General features: G+C 40.7%; 1 protein-coding gene across 1 annotated transcript; it reads right to left on the minus strand.

Moving 5' to 3' along the window:
• Positions 1 to 716: 716 nt before the first annotated feature.
• Positions 717 to 15,062, minus strand: gask1b (golgi associated kinase 1B). The gene is made up of 4 exons (XM_033632692.2): positions 14,045 to 15,062; positions 11,631 to 11,848; positions 7,460 to 7,686; positions 717 to 1,942 (listed from the first exon to the last, which is right to left on the minus strand). Exons 1-4 carry the CDS (start codon positions 14,910 to 14,912, stop codon positions 1,735 to 1,737), a joined length of 1,521 nt encoding a protein of 506 aa, XP_033488583.2. The 5' UTR covers positions 14,913 to 15,062; the 3' UTR covers positions 717 to 1,734.
• Between the last annotated feature and the right edge of the window lie 1,084 nt (positions 15,063 to 16,146).

A 16,146-nucleotide genomic window follows, 5' to 3' on the forward strand; every position in this document is an offset into this window, starting at 1 on the left:
TACACTGTTTTTACACTGGTCTAATTTCACTGAGTGGGACTGAACATGGGGACATGGGGGGAGCGGTCAGGGAAGGCCCTAATGCTCATCTTTGTGTGTCTTTACATATATTGTTGCGTAAAAGTCATCTTTTGTCTGTGTGTGTGTTATTGTGTGAAAATATGCACACACGTATGGGTGTAAAGAAAGTAAGTTCCGCTGCAGAGCACTCTGGGAACTAGAGGGGTCTTTCTAACACAAACACACAGAGGCACGGACCCCACTGACGCACTAATGCGGGTGCAGAGGGGTTAAAACAACAGCAGAGTGAATGCCAGGCACGGACGCGAGAAAATAACCCACAAAGCCCTGTCGACTCCGACTCTCAGCGCCCAAAGCACGCTGTTTACAACAGCATGAAGAGCAGACCCCACGCTTGAGCTCAGATTTCAGAGCCATGGACTATTTCTGACCACGCTTTGACTGACACTGAGTAGACGTGAAGGAAAAATGTCTTTGCTAATGCATTTTTATAGATTGTGTCTATTTTAATAGCCATCTGATGGTGGTGTTGTCACGACAAGTGCCAGGCTCTTTACACAATCACAGTAAAGTCAATATAAATAAAATTGCAGGTCTGTTTGTGACTGACAAATTGCCTGGAATTAAATGTTGTCATGTTTCAAGGCAAAATTAAATACAGCAAAGTGAAAATGAAAAGCTTGATATAACTTAAATGACTGAAAATTGTGCTTTTTTATTAATCAAAGCTGAAATGTCTGACATATAAAGGCTTTTATTGACCATCTGATGCTTGAAAATCTTCAACAATTAAAGCAGAAAGTACAAAAATAAATAAATACAGTGAAAACAGATACAGCTAAAGGTGTTTTTGTTGACAAATTGAAAATAAGAGTGCACATAAAAGCGGGTCATCGGACTTAAAGTACAGGTCTTCCCGTTATACAATCATCATGATAATAACTAATGTTGTATCGAATCTTAAACAACTAAAAGCTTCTTTGACTCCTCGGGAATTTTGTAAGAGAAAGAAAATCATTTAAGACTGTACGCAAGATTAAATAACTCATTAAAATAGATTTTCTTTTTCTTTCAGTGTATAACGTGCCAGTGTGCCAACTGAATCTGGGTTGCGGCTTGTTCGCTACAAGGCTTTATCAGCATCTTAATTCCTGCCACACACTTGAGCAGCAGAAAAGAAAATAACATGTCATTTAGTGCATTCCATTCATACACAATGTAGATTACTCTTACTGGAAGGTCTTAGGTGGAGCAAAAGATATAACTGCATGCAGTGTATTCTGTACATTATAATGGTAGTGCATTTACCTCTGGGGGAGGAAGAAGTAAAGACTTGACAGGAGGAAGTAAACATAAAGAACTATAAGCTCATTTTAAATGTCAAAATGAGTTAAATTAAAGCCTCTCTCAGTATTTAATGCAAATAACAGGTTCCCTTAAATGTTAATGACTTGAATGGCTTTCTGTTACAGAGCTAACAACACAGCTTGTGCTGCTTTGAAAGGAAAGTGGGGAATTTATCATAAGTCCTTCATTCAATGTGATAATTGTTATTTTTATAGAGTACTTTATATGTTGTTTTTTGAGTGGATAATGCTCCAGTGTCTTGTAAGGACAATCCAAACAGGACACAGTGAAGCCACAGAGGATCAAGCTGTTAATTTACTTCATCTGTGTCTCCATAATTTGGCCTCCTGACCGGTGTGAGTCTCATCACACATTCATCGTGATGACTTTGATTCCATGAGCATTGATGTAGGTGAGGAGGACCTTGGCCCGCCTCTCGATCACATCAATCAGCTTGTCGATGCCCTGCCGGCCGCCCTGGCTCTCCCAGTATGTCTCATCCAGGAACAGTGACTGGAGGAGCTTCTCCCTCAGCCTCTTGCTCCTCAGCACCGATACAGCCTGCTCTGGGAGCCTGGACAGACAGAAAGAGACAGAGTCAGGAGGAAGTTTGATTAAACTGGAGTTTTAGTTACAGGTATATGTCACAGCTGCTCGGTTCATAATTGGCGAAGCTATAATAGGCCTACCCTCTTTTTAGAAGCAGCTAAATGTGGTGTTGAACATCTGGGCAACATTATCCTGATTGTTTCTTTACACCATAGTCATTGCAATATTAAAGGTCCAGTGTGTAAATTTAGGGGGACTTAGGCCCTGTCCCAATACCCCCCCTTGCCCACTACCCCTTGGCCCTCAAAATAAAGCAACGAGGGGTAGGGGTAGAAATCTTTCCCTAGGAATTGGGACACCACTCACTACGTCACCGTGTCGGTTACGTTCACGCATTTTAAACAGGAAGCTGCGAGCCATCTACATTTCCAACCAGCATCTACAATGGAGTCTCATTCATCCTACCAATCGCATTTGCAGCATTCATCATGCTTCGTTTGATGAACGACAGACGAAAGGGGACTTCTGTTAGCTAGCTAACCAGCTAACATTATGAGGCAGCATAGTTATACTAGCTGGCGTGTTATCGTAATGTGAAAAAGCCAACAATTTTTGCAGAACAGGACAGATGACAGACGCCAGATAGTGCGAGCTAGCTAGATAGCTAACAAGCAACCTGACGACGGTAACGTTAGCTATGTATGAACTTTTTTCCCCGTCTCTTGCTCAGTGGTAGCCATGGCAATGTCTACCCCTCGCTGGCAAGTCAGCATCTAAAATCCCTCGCTCCGGAGGGCTAGTTTCATACCCACTACCCCTCATTATGCCCCCTACCCCTACACGCAAAAAGGAATTGGGACACCACTACTCCTTGCGGGAATGCACAAATGTAGGGGTAGGGCCAAGGGGTAGGGCTAAGGGGGGGTACTGGGACGGGCCCTTAGTGGCATCTAGTGAGGACTGCAGATTGCAGTTGGATGAAACTCCTCCTGGAAAGAATTCAGTGTTCTCTCTCTCTCTTCCTCTCCAAAACAAACAGACCAAGTGATAAAATTCCTGACCTGCAGTGGCTGATGCAAAAATGCAAAAATGCAAATGGCCCTTTCTGGAGCCAGAGTGTGGTTTGTCCATTCTGGGCTACTGTAGATGTATAGCAGTGCAACATAGCAGTTTCCATAGACAAGGACCTGCTCCATAAGTAGATATAAAATGCCTAATTTCTGCCATTATACCCCCCTAAATCCTACTGTACACACTGAACCTATGAGATGTCACTATAACCAGACAGAAGTGCAGAAAACAGTAAAAGCTGTACAGAAAGAACAACGAGGAAAAAAGGAAGATGATTAGTTAAACACAGCCCTCTTCAAACTACATTTTTTGCCCTGTAATGTATGCATAGGTACACCTACTGTACACAGTAAGCCTTGTAAGGGTTTCACTACATATCCAGTGATTGTTCTTACAATCTGAAAAAAATGCAATCCTACAATTAACAAGTCTTACACCACAAATATCCTAACAAGAAAGCTGCAATTACACGTCAAACGTCAAACCTGTAAAAAACATCTGTAACAACTTAAATTGAAGTTGAATTACTTTCTTTTATGCCTACATTACCTAGCATCACTTGTGCAAGAGGGGTTCAGGGCTTGAAACACATTCTCCGTCTTGATAGTTTGGGACACACACAACTTATTTCTCATCACTTGCAAGAGTTAACTTTGTGTAGCCTGCATTAATGTTATTACTACTGATTGGATCCTACTGGAATTCAACGAGCCATGTTGGCTATTTAAAGCTGACGGATGTCTACCAAGGGCCGTACAAAGATTTTTTAAGCAACTTTCCTTATATTTACTGAAGATGTCCAGAGGCTATATGCCAGCTGTTTGGAAACTCATTTAGCTTCAGAAAGTTAAGGCCTATGATCAGGTTGGTAACACTGTAATATTGCTTTGAATTAAGATAATGTTTCTACATGTATTTGGTCAAATGCTGCCTTCAAATAGGAACTTGTGAACAACCAAAAGTGGGTAGATTTTCTGTTTGGGAAGTAAAAGGCTATCCGCCACACTGGGGAGTGAATGTTTGGACCAAAATGTAATAACAACAATACTGAGAGTCTGTACTGCGTTTTGATGTCATCTGGGCTGCTCCTCTGCTGCCTGAGTCAGACACAAATATATACATATGAGACCAACAAAACCGACCGTCTCCGGCACTACTAGTTTTGCGAAACTGTCTTCCATTCTTACCTTTCACAATAAAAGCCCTATGGCCATGTACACTGCATTACATCTCACCAGAGGGAACGTATTGACATGCTGAGGCTGTGGTGATGAGTTGCCCGATATATTTAAAATCAGTTTGCCTCAGATTTTGTTTTGACCCTTTCTTTCAGTTTCTATTCAACATAATATCTTATTATCTCAATGAAATGTCCTGAAACAAAAAGGCAGTTTATTATTTTGGCTGGGAAAAATGTATGCTTGGCTGGTGTATTTTTTTCATCTACCAGCCCCGTTGGCAGGTGAGTCAAAAAGTTTATTTCAGACACTCCATGAACACACAGTTGTGAACTCGGAGCTCTCAGAAAATTTCCACTTGCAAGGTCGTGAAAGCCACAAGAGGTGGCTGTTCATATGGACACTTATCGTGAACACAGTGAGCACGACCCCCAATTGAACGCAGGTTTGACATAACATAGTATATTATAATGTCAGTGAATTAAACTCCCGTCACTATGGAGCCTTGCCTCTGGCCGTTGCTAATAGCAACAGAATGTTTCACTTAACAACTGCTAAGCAAACGTGCTGAAATACCAAGCTCATAAACGTAATGATTAAGAGGAGTTTACTAAAACAGTTACATTTCTGAGTATTAGACTGGATATAGACAACAGATGGTTCAAAAAGCAGCGGGTGTTTGCTTCTTGGTGGTTGAAGCCACATTTACCCAATCACATATTTCCCACTGGTTTCCTCTGAGGATCTTTGTATGACTAAAACCTCTATTTGAGTGAATAAACATGAACCCCTACAGGCAGAAAGTGAGTAACTCTGGTATATTGCTTGACATTTCAACAGCTTGCAAGTGTACAAATGAAACATCAGCAGAGATGAAAAATGAGCTCATATATCATGTGAAGCTGCAGCAGCTGGCTCAGAGTTGGTCGTGGGCTTCGTCATTTTTTACACTTAGGAATGAAGGTGGGCGAGTGACGACTAAGATGTTTTGAACGAGAACAAGAGAAATCTACCCAGGTTGGAGCATGACTACTAATCTATGTGCTTAGTATGGGAGGATTTTGTGCTTAATGAGCCAAAGTGCTGTGTGATTTGTTGCTTGACTCATAATTTTGCGTGCAGAGGAGCTGTGCCTCAGAGAAATGTTTGTATCACTGAAATGACAAACCCACAAGAGGCTGTGGGGAGGGGGCCATGTGGACTTTGAAGATGACTTGAGAAAAGTCGTGGAGAGACTGCTGAGAGGTTGTTTACTACGTTTAGATTTTCAAGCAGCTCAGCTTTTCCAATAAACTGCGATGCTGTAAGTTGTACAAGCTGATTTAGAATATGCCTGGATCAAAATGTCAAACTGTTTATTAATCCTTAATAAAAGTCAAAGACATAAAACCATCTCAGATCTACAAAGAATTCAACTGATTAAAAAACAGATCAGGTGTTAGTGATGATGTCCCGTGATCCTGCAGCCTGAAGTCATCTGATAACAGCTACATTCATATGCCTCTATATTATATCTCATTTGAATGCCAGAACAGCAGCTGCAGTTTTGATGAGGATCACAAGGATGCGTGTTTGAGAGGAGACACACGTGTCCTTGCCAAACCACAGTTTCTTCTGCGTTTTCCCAGCTGTGTGACTCGCTGATTTATTGATCAAAAGATAGATGAAATGAAAGACATGTCTCTGCAGCGTGGTTTGGAATTACAAATCCAGACAGATCCACACAGATCAGTGGGGGATAAACTGGAATAACATGTCATTACGCCCCCCCAGATTGAATTTAGTTTTACATTGTGAGCTAAAAGTGAACATATAAAAGGTTCAAGTATATTTTCAACATTTAAACTCTGGTTACAAATGATCAAAAGAGGATTTGAGAGTTTGAAATGTGCATTCTATTGCTTGCAAAAACTTTAAAATAAGAGTGGCTGAACAGGCCTGGCAGAGATTCAAATCTGATTTTTCAGCTCTACATGCTGAATTGTTTTTCAACCGTGTTGTAAAGGGAGATAAAATCAAATACTGTGGGAAAACTGCTACTAAAAAAAAAACCCAAGAAAGACTGTCCACTGATCCCTTGTGCTCCAACAAACAATCCATCTTCACTGTGGACAGTTTTGTTACCGTGTAATAAATAGTCTTGTGATGGTCCTAACCTGTTGTAAATTTTGTTTTTTATCTACAAATATTTTGGAAATAGGAAACATTGAAGTTCATGACGATGAAGTTCTTATTTTGATCACATCTGTGTGTTCAAACAGTACACTGTTTATGGAAATGCAGTTTGCTGTTGTCTTTCCACAAATCAATTATCGATTATTAACTAAAACTAAACTAAAACTTAAAAAAGGTGTGAACAAACATTTTAGGTCACTGAAAAAAAAACAAAAAAACTAGACTTAAGAGAAACAAAAGAAAACTGACTGATGTTTTATTCATTATTTTGCTCAAAATAAAGTCTTTTATTCATTAAAAATGAAATAAAATAAAATAAATTAATGAAAATAAAAATAAAATAAGATAAAAAAATAAAATGAAATAAAACAAAAATATGCAGAAACATGCCTTTAGTTTAAGGCCTTATCAATTCATAAAATATAAAATAATAACTAAACTAAATATTAAAATTCATAGAAACCGATCTAAAACTAAACTTTTAAAAAATAGAATAAAAAACAGGCTAAAAACTTAAATAAAACAAGCAAACCCACTTTGGAAACTAACTGAAACTAAAGTGAATTGAAAATAAAAGTTATAAATGAAATAAGATAAAAAATATATATATATAAAATACAAAACTTTAATGACTTTCTTTGACCTTTCGTAGGCTCAGTCACTGGTATTTGTTCATCTTTAAAGCCACACTGGGTAAACTCCCTTTGTACATTTGTACTTTGATTGAACAGAGATCTGACTGTAGCTCCAGTCTGAGATCTCAAGACTTAGTTTTGTTGTCTGTTCCTAGTGCTCTGAGTGAGCTGGGAAAGAAAGCTTTCATGTTCTCTGCTCCTCTCACCTGGAATAACCTTCAAGAAGATTTGAAATACGTGACTTGGTCTCTCTGCCTGATTTTAAAGCTCTCATAAGTACAAGGATGAATGAGTCGGTTGGTTCTTGTCATTGTGTGTAGGTGTTCTGATATTTATACATGTTACGGTGTGTCTGTTATGTTATTAATTGCGTGGTTGTTAAATATGGGTTCAATAAAATTACTTATTTTAACAGAGCAATAAAAAACAACAACCACTGACATCATTTATCACATAACAGATGTAATTGTGATCCAAACTCACTCTTTGATTCCTTCCAGGAGCCTGAAGTCCAGGTTGTCCTCGTTGCGGTCGAAGAATCCCTTGTTGTTGGTGAAGACCAGGTGTCTGGGGTCATGACCCCTGTGCATGATGTTTGTCAGTTGTATGTGGCTCTGGTCCCTGCAGTCAGCGTGGTGGCCGAGCACCACACACTCATCCTCCAGCCTGGGCCTGAACCCACAGCAGCTCTGATCCAGACGGTTATGAATCTGGAGGAGGAGACTGAGAATTAGACTTTATTGTCCCAGAGGGTAGATTCTATTTCCCCACACTGGCTGCGGGGATCAGGCTCTTCCCAAAGCGAGGCCTTCTGCACCTCAGTGCTCTGTACCTGCGCCTGGAGTGCAGTGGGGTGAGGTGGTGATTGAGTGGGTGTGTGATGTTCTGTTTTATTGAGGTAGCAATGCGTGTAATGGCCCTTATGTTTAACTCTGTGAGGTTGGGGGTGGGGAGACCAATTATCCTGGCAGCAGTATTGGTGATGTGTGAGAGTTTGGCCCTGTTAGGAACCAAAATTGTGTTAAAACAGCAGGTGGAACAGTACAGTAGGATTGGCTGAATAATTATCTGGTCATAGAACAAAATCACAGCTGTGACTGATTTATGAATTTTCTGATAGGACTTTATGGAGCTCTTTTTTTTTTTATGTTTGCTGATCCTGGCAAGCGCAGGAACTTTTCTTGACCTGAACAAGTATATTCGCAGTACTGACTGGCTCCCTTTAATGTTATACTAGATAATAATTTTATTACAAGATAAAATAATTAAAACAGTTTGGCAGAGAGAACACTAAACACATCCAAGATGTTGGTTTTTGTAGTGCCTCTCTGGCACAAGCACTGCTTGTTTACTTGCTTCCTCCACACAGGACTGGCAACCCATAATCCCACTTGACACATCCATCAATATGCTTAAACATTTGAGTGGCAGGGGCTTTACATGATGCTACTGAAGACTCAATAAAGCCAAGGATGGAGCATCTGAGATGTCACTCAGGTTTCAGATGGGACCTTTAATGCCAGGATTACTGTGAGCCACTCACAGGCACCTTTTTCAGAAACCTGGGAATTTGGGCAGCTTGGGTCAATGAGCATCCACCAAGGCATGAAGTGAGATGAGTTGAAAGACCTCCATACCTGTCAGTCAAGTCATCAAGCCTCTAGACATTCCTTTCTGTTCTGTTTCAAATAAAAGAGTTCAACCCATACAAACCCAGTGTCCATTGTAATGAACTTAAAATATTGATTGACCCTTCGCTTAGTCCCGCTCCCAGACACAGACTAGCCAATCATAACGTGATTATGTACAGCATACCATACAATGACTTAGTCATACCAAAAATTAGAAGAAAAAAAACAAACATTGGTCCACAGGGGGAGCCACAGCGATCGATCGCATTTTAGCCATTTTTAAGCATTTTTCTGTTGTTATAGCGCCACCCAGTTGCCAATTAGAGTTAAATTTCTCCAGTCACCTTGAGGCGTCCTGTTCTACATATCTACCAAGTTTAGTAAAAATCAGTATGGCGGTTAGGCCTAGATAAGAAATTAGCTCTCTAGCGCCCACATTTTGTTTGATGGGGTCAATAATGGAGGGGTCCCCTCAGATTATGTGTGGTCATATGCCTACAAAGTTGCGTGGTGATCGGTGAAACCCTTGAGATGTTATACACCTTTATGTGATGAGCCACGCCCTCCGCAATATTCATTGCCTTATAGAAGCTCAGTTTTAGTAAGTTTTTCAACTTTTGCCAAGAGGGAACTTTAGATATTGGTCCCTAGATTATGTTCACCCAGTTTCATGCAGATCGCTCAAACTTCCTAGGAAGAGATCGATGAAATGGCGGAAAATCTATATAACCAGAAGTTATGGGTTCTTAAGGCAAATTTGTTCCTCATGAGGAGAGGCATCTCTGTGCAAAGTTTCATGTCTCTACGACATACGTGGCTTGAGATATGCCCATTCAAAGTTTACATTCGCATCCTCCCATGACCCTCTACCACTGTGCCAAATTTCACATGGATTGACCGAGTCAGTGAGGAGAAAAACATGGAACAGACACACAGACAGAGTTTTTGTCATTATAAGATAACAGTGAAAAAAAAAAGACCGACCCTGCTGTACAGGAACCAGTGAAGGGAAGAAGGGAAACTTTGCTCATATTCCACCAGCTGTGTGTCATCGCATTGTGTGAGGATGACTGTTGTTTGACTTCCCCCAGAGATCCCTGCCCGTCCAACAGCAGAGGTCCGGGTGCTGGCAGCAGCACGGGGGCAAAGTTAAACACCATTCATCTGCGCACACTGTGATGCCACACAGCTGGTTCAATATCAGAGAAGTTTCCCTTTATATTCATTGTCTTGTGTGGCGATCAGCAGTGATGTGGTGGTTCTCTTTTACACTGTGATCTGTAGTCTATAGTTCGGCTTTAGCTTCTAACTATCTTTGTCTTTTTAACCTGTTGTTGCTGCTGAGTCAGTTTGACATCCTGGATATGTCCTTCAAACACAGACTGTAGACCCCTCTGTCTGCTTCTCTCTGGAATCACTCTTTCATTTTTCCACAAATATGATAATATTTCTCCAGGGAGTACAGTTAGTTACAGTGTGGGCTCCATGCTTACTCCGACAGCTTGTCGCACCATCACAAAGGGGCGGAGCTTAGGGAAAGGTCAACTGGTTTCAGCTAATGAAACAACTTTTAAACATGTGACAACCTTGTTCCTTAAATGGCCACTTGAAGCTGGCTTCAAAAGCAAGTCAATCCCCATAGACCCCCATGTTAAAATGCCCATCTTTACAGCAGAAATAAACATGTTTACAGTCTGGTACAGAAAAGTTTTTGGTCTCTAGAGCTAACTCTAGAGCTAATTTCAACATTCATGACAGTTGTACAGTGTCACATAATTAAGGGCGTGGCCACTTTGAGCATCAGGCTGTCTACTTCCACCTATAATCAAGAGCACTCTAACTAATCATGTCAACTTTTGACTTATTAGTTGCCAAGTAGTTAAGTCACTGCGGACATCTGACATTTATAAGTTAACATTATAATTCCAGTCATAAAACATGCTTGAATAGTAGCTGGACATAATTTCAATTTAACTTGAATTTATCAAGTTGAATCCATTACATTTTGCTTTTTGAGTTTGTGCAGAGGTTAATGAGCCTCTCATAAATTAGCAACTTTCACAAAGTGCACTCTGGGATTCAAAAGATGAGATGGAAAATCCAGTCAGAAATTAATTTAGTACATTTAGGCATTGCGGCAATATTTCTTCACACAAAAAAGAACATTTGGTACGATCATTTTTGCCACAGGAAAGATTTAAAAAACTGAGAGGAAAAAAATTCAGGCGAGCTAATATCTAAAGTCTAATAAAAAAAAAGTGAAGTTAATCATTGAGACTCATTTTGAAATAAAAATATAAATTGATTTTATATTTTTAAAATGAGAGATGTCTGAGGTTTGGCTTCAGTATTCAGCCATGGATGTTGTCAGCTGAGCAGTACACAGCCTGTGAGGGTCAGTTCAGGACAAGTATCTGCTACAATATGAATAGGTGGGATTTATTTTGTTATTCAGTATCAAAGAAACCTTATATGTCCATTTGTTTGGAATCAGCTTCTCTTCACAGCACAATATGAATTTCCCATTCCTTATTTAAGGCTGTATTCATAAGGAACTTAAAATAAGATAGAAAGTTGTTGCACTATAACCTCTATGGATGATTCAGTTGTTCTCCAAACTTTGTCAAAGTGTATTTTCCATTTCCGCTCTCAGCTATGTTTGCTCCTTCATGATCGTGGGATGAATTTTAAAGAATTGTCAGGAGATGTGTCCTCAAAGCCAAATTCTGATCAGAGATCCAGGCCTCCAACACAGGAAACAGGACATATTCAGCCAAAGGGACAGTACCTCTGAGGATATTTAACCTATTTCTTTTGCAATAACAGCTGTTTGAGCATATTGCTGATGTCAGGCAACAACAAGAAAGTCCCTTATGAAACACTTTTGGAATTTAATAAAGCTGGGGAAGCGGTAACGGCACAGATGCAAACTGAAGGACAGAAAAGTTGCGGATATGTTCCAGAGAAATATGGAATTTATCAAATATGTTCAAGGTGTCTTACTTTAAAGCTGCTTCTGTTACCTGTAATAAGAAGTCAAACAGAGCCAGTTTACTCCACTCATAGTGATGAACTGTGGAGCAGCCGGAGTCAGGCTTCGGGCTGATGTTTTTATGCCAACACCTCTGTTTCAGGGAGCTCTGGTACGCCCCCCATGTCAGCCTCACCATGGACCGGCCTGCAGCGAGGCCCTCTGGATAGAGGGATGCATCCCATGACACCACTGGACAGGGCTGGCCATCTAAAGAGGGAGGATAAAAGGATTATAGTCAGGTTTCAGCAACTGTTGAGTCTCAGTGAGTTTTTTTAACCTATTTTTATACTGGAAAAGCTCACTGAGCAATGCATACACTGCACCAGTGGTTAACACACACACACACACACACCTGCACAGCTGCACTCAGCTTTATACCTTTGTGCAGATCATAACTGGGCTACTGTTTATGGTGCTCAGGACATTTATACATATTTTTTGGCAAAATTTGAATTTATGCCTTCAAACTGAGTCTCCTGTCAATCATTAGTACATTTTATTACACTACATAAATAGACTATTAAAACATAGCGCAGCTTTTGTACTTTAATCTGGTCTCAAGACCATTTTTATGAGGCTCCTGCTCCTTGTGATACTCAACATGTCAGGGAGAGCAAATGAGGATACCCTCAGTCTCATGCCATTCACAATCTGTCTTATCACAGTAGTATTTTGCTTTGGAAATCAGAGGACATTGTTTATTGCCAGGTTTGGCCTTGAATATATCTGGACTAGCTCTGCTCTCAGTCTAGGAACTAGGAACGGTCCTGCTGACACTCTGAACATCACACAGGTAGAGTTTCAGAGTGGCTCAAAAGCACATGGCTGTTGCATCCTCAGTGCCCATTTCTCCCACCACGACTCCAGAGCACCTGTTTTGAAGGTCTAGTGTGTGGGACTTAGTGGCATCTAGCAGTGAGGTGGCAAAACTGAAACTTTTCCTGTGTCCCGAACATGTAGGAAAATTAATGTGGAAACACAGATGGCCCTCTCAAGAGCCAGTGTTTGTGAACAAATTAAACGCATTTTCCTCCCCACTTGCTCTCTGCTTGTACATACCAGCTCCTATATCAGCCCCTCTTTTCTGCTTTGCAGCTCGACTCCTCTCCTCACCATTGATGCATGGAGATAACTTTATAGCTGTCACTAAATCCTACACACTGGACACTGGAGGTAAAGTCGTATGGGATATTTGTTCATAGACAGTGTAATACAGACAGTAGATGTCAGTCGGCATGCCCCCAGTTTGGAGAAGCAGGGTGGAGTCTGACATGGAAGCTAAGCAATGTACTGCTGTGGATAGGGGTCAGTAACAAAAACTGTATTTTAGCCACCTATAAAAGGTCCAATATTAAATATCAATATTAGTTAAAGTGTACACTATATTGAGAGTATTTTCACCACTTCTTTCCGTCAACAGCTCATTCTTAGAGGAAAGCCATTAACGGCTTCAGTTCCCCATCTATGCTCTCTTAAAGCCACCAGACTCCATTGAGAAAAACAGAAATTTTAGCTCACTGATCATGAGACCTGCTAATCTACCACTGCTTCAATCAATTAGTTTGTTTGTGTGATTGTGTGCCTTTGGTGAATCTGCACTAACACGTAGAGTAAGATAACTGATCAAGGCAGTGGTCGACCAGCAGCTCCTGTGTTCAGTGATGTTAAATCACTCTTTTTGTCAATGGAGTCTGGCTTTGAGGAGAGCATTATTACAGCTTCATTTTCCTGTAAGAAATCACTGTCTGACATTAAGGTAAGACAGTTAAAATATTCTAAATGTTGCTGACCCCTCCACAGCACATTGCTAAGTTTCCACGTCCACTCCAGCCTGCTTCTCCAAGCTTGGGGCATGTCGACTGTCATCTACTGACTGTAATATATTGTCTATGGATAAGTACCTCATATGACCCCACAAATAATCTCAACTATGCCTTTAACATATCCATGACATTCAGTGACTCAGAGGTTAAAACAACACATTCAAGAGGTCTGTACTACATGAGTTAGTATTGTAAAAGCTTTATCTCCAAACTCCCTAAATCTACTACAAAGCTGCACAGATTTACTTGATCAGGATATTCACTTATTATCCACGTTTTCAGTCTGTCTCAGTAGAACTGATTACAGTGCTGAATTTCAAGTGCTGTGATGCTGATGATGCAATCTGCAGTTTGGATCCTGAGTATATAGAAAGGATCAAATTCTGAGTGAGGAAACCAACCAGTTAAGTTAGGAAATGTATTTTATTTTCCTCTGACATGTCCATCCCTACCTCTGATTATCATCATTTGAAACACGCTTAGCACACCTGTGAATTAACTTGGTTTTAAAAAATACTCCATAGTAAGTTTCATCCAGCTTCTGTCACAAAATAAGAAACTTTGTCCTCTGTTGACATACCGTGTAAAAAGCTGAACTTTCTGCTCACTGCTGGTAATGTCCTGTTGAGCCCCAGCACCCTGTCCAGATGGAAAGCAAACACCTCAGTGGTGTCCACGGGACTGTGGATCACTCCACACTGCCCACCGCATGTGTCCTTCAGCTGTGAGTGTTTTTGGTTGATGGGTGAAACTGACTTCTCGCCTTCAAATATCAGAAACGACTGAGAGTCTCTGTGAGAAACTTCTCTGATGCGCAAAACTTCGGCGTCCGCAAGAAAGCGCATGGCTCTCACGTCCTGCGGGCTGAGCCATGGCGGTGCCCTCTGGCTGTAAATTCGGATGGAGCTGATGTGAGAGTCTGCCTGTGCATCTCTGTGGGATTTATGGATTGTATTCAAGGATTTGTGATAAATATCCCTGGCTTCCCACAAGGAGTTCTTGGGTGCAGAGTCGCGTTTAATTTGGCCCGCGTCCTGCTCCAAAGTGGCAAGTTTGTTCTGCGTAAAAGCAGAATTAGCCTCCTTATTCCGTTTCACTTTTTTCCTCAGCTTTGGTCTGATTGTACCCCGAATATTTGCTGGTTTCAAGCGTTTAGACTTCAGTGTTATATACACCACGTTGGACCGTGTCGGGACCACAACGCTCTGCGAATCCACAGAGTCTGAGTCACTGATATCCAAGTGATATAATCCACGGGTGTGTCGGTACTTGTCAGTCCTTTTGTCCCGGTGCTGCTGCGAGTATACAAGTTGTGATACCACCAACAATAGATAGACAACACACGCGCTCGCAATGATCAAACTCCTTTTGGAAAGAGGGCACCTCCGAAAGCTGCTGGTCAGTCTCAGAAAAGGGAAGCACAGCCAGTGAAAGCGAGACTTCCCCATTAGAACCTATGTTAATATCATGGTTGAGTGTCTTTTTTGAGCCCAACTCAAAGCAGGGAGGAGCGCACAGCTTCCGAAACTCATTTTGGAAGGGAGGATTTGTGGACACATAGCGCACGGAGACACTGCGCCCGTAGGGGATGGACGGGCTGGGAAACCACCCTCCAACCCAACATGAGGCGACTTGAACTTTTTCTCTCCTGTCTTCTTTGAGATATAGATATGGTAAACTCGTAATAGGAAGTGAAGGGATACCTGAGTGTGATTCATGCCCGCATGAGCCTGAATGTGCTGCTGAAATTCATTCAGACAAAGCATGGCATCTCCATTTACAGACTCCATCAAATGCTCTGCAGAGATGCACAAGTTAAAAAAAAGTAGCAAAAAAGTTGCCCTATGATATTTTGGATATGTACCATTGCAAATCTTTCAGCCCATATAATTAGGAATATAAGGGCTGAAAGATATGTACCATTGCAAATCTTTCAGCCCATATAATTAGGAATATAAGGGATATCAAAGTGTGGAAAAAGTCATGAGAATTATTGATCGACTTTATGGTGATACTATTTGATTAAACTAAAATAAAGAGGTGAGAGCTGAAGGTGATAATTTAAGTTGAAGTACTCAGAACAATTGATGCATAATACATCCACGCGTTTTAGGCGACATCTGCTGGTTCATTTCCTTCATGGTTAATTGACTGAGTGCAGACGATTCTCATCATGGAGACACAACAGAATACAATAGGAAAGAATAAAATAAATTGGATTATTAATGTGAAAAGGAAAACAGATAACAGCAGGAAACAACTATCTCCTCGTGTGGAAGAGAAATGCAGACTGGGTGCAGCAGCCCGGGCAGGATTTCCTGACCTGAACAAAAACAGGTTTAAATATAGAGCTATTGTGCTGTGGTCTATAAAGAGCACTGATTTCCAGGTAGGCTAAGTGCTGTCTTCCTCAGCGTGCCAGGGGAATGAGCCTGTAAACCTGCAGGCAAGTCACAGTAGAAATACTCTGCTACAAGTAAAAGTCATTCAAAAAAATTTATAAGCAAAAGTACAAAAAATATCAGCATGAAAATAAACTTACTGAAAGTCAAAAATAGGTGCTTCTTATGCAGAATGGCTCATATCTGAATCACATATTATATTATTGGATTGTAATTTTTAACAATTACATTACATTAATTGCATTACCATAATATAGCCAGTAATGGTGGAATTAATTTT

The sequence above is a fragment of the Epinephelus lanceolatus genome, chromosome 7 (assembly GCF_041903045.1).
Source record: "Epinephelus lanceolatus isolate andai-2023 chromosome 7, ASM4190304v1, whole genome shotgun sequence".
In the NCBI taxonomy this organism is placed as follows: domain Eukaryota; kingdom Metazoa; phylum Chordata; class Actinopteri; order Perciformes; family Serranidae; genus Epinephelus; species Epinephelus lanceolatus.

Coding starts and splice junctions, on each gene's coding strand:
- gask1b (XM_033632692.2), bottom strand. CDS start 14,912: ATGGGGAAGTCTCGCTTTCACTGGCTGTGCTTCCCTTTTCTGAGACTG. Junction 11,849..14,044: donor AAAGTTCAGCTTTTTACACG/GTATGTCAACAG, acceptor CTCCCTCTTTAG/ATGGCCAGCCCTGTCCAGTG. Junction 7,687..11,630: donor TGTTTGACTTCTTATTACAG/GTAACAGAAGCA, acceptor CTCCTCCTCCAG/ATTCATAACCGTCTGGATCA.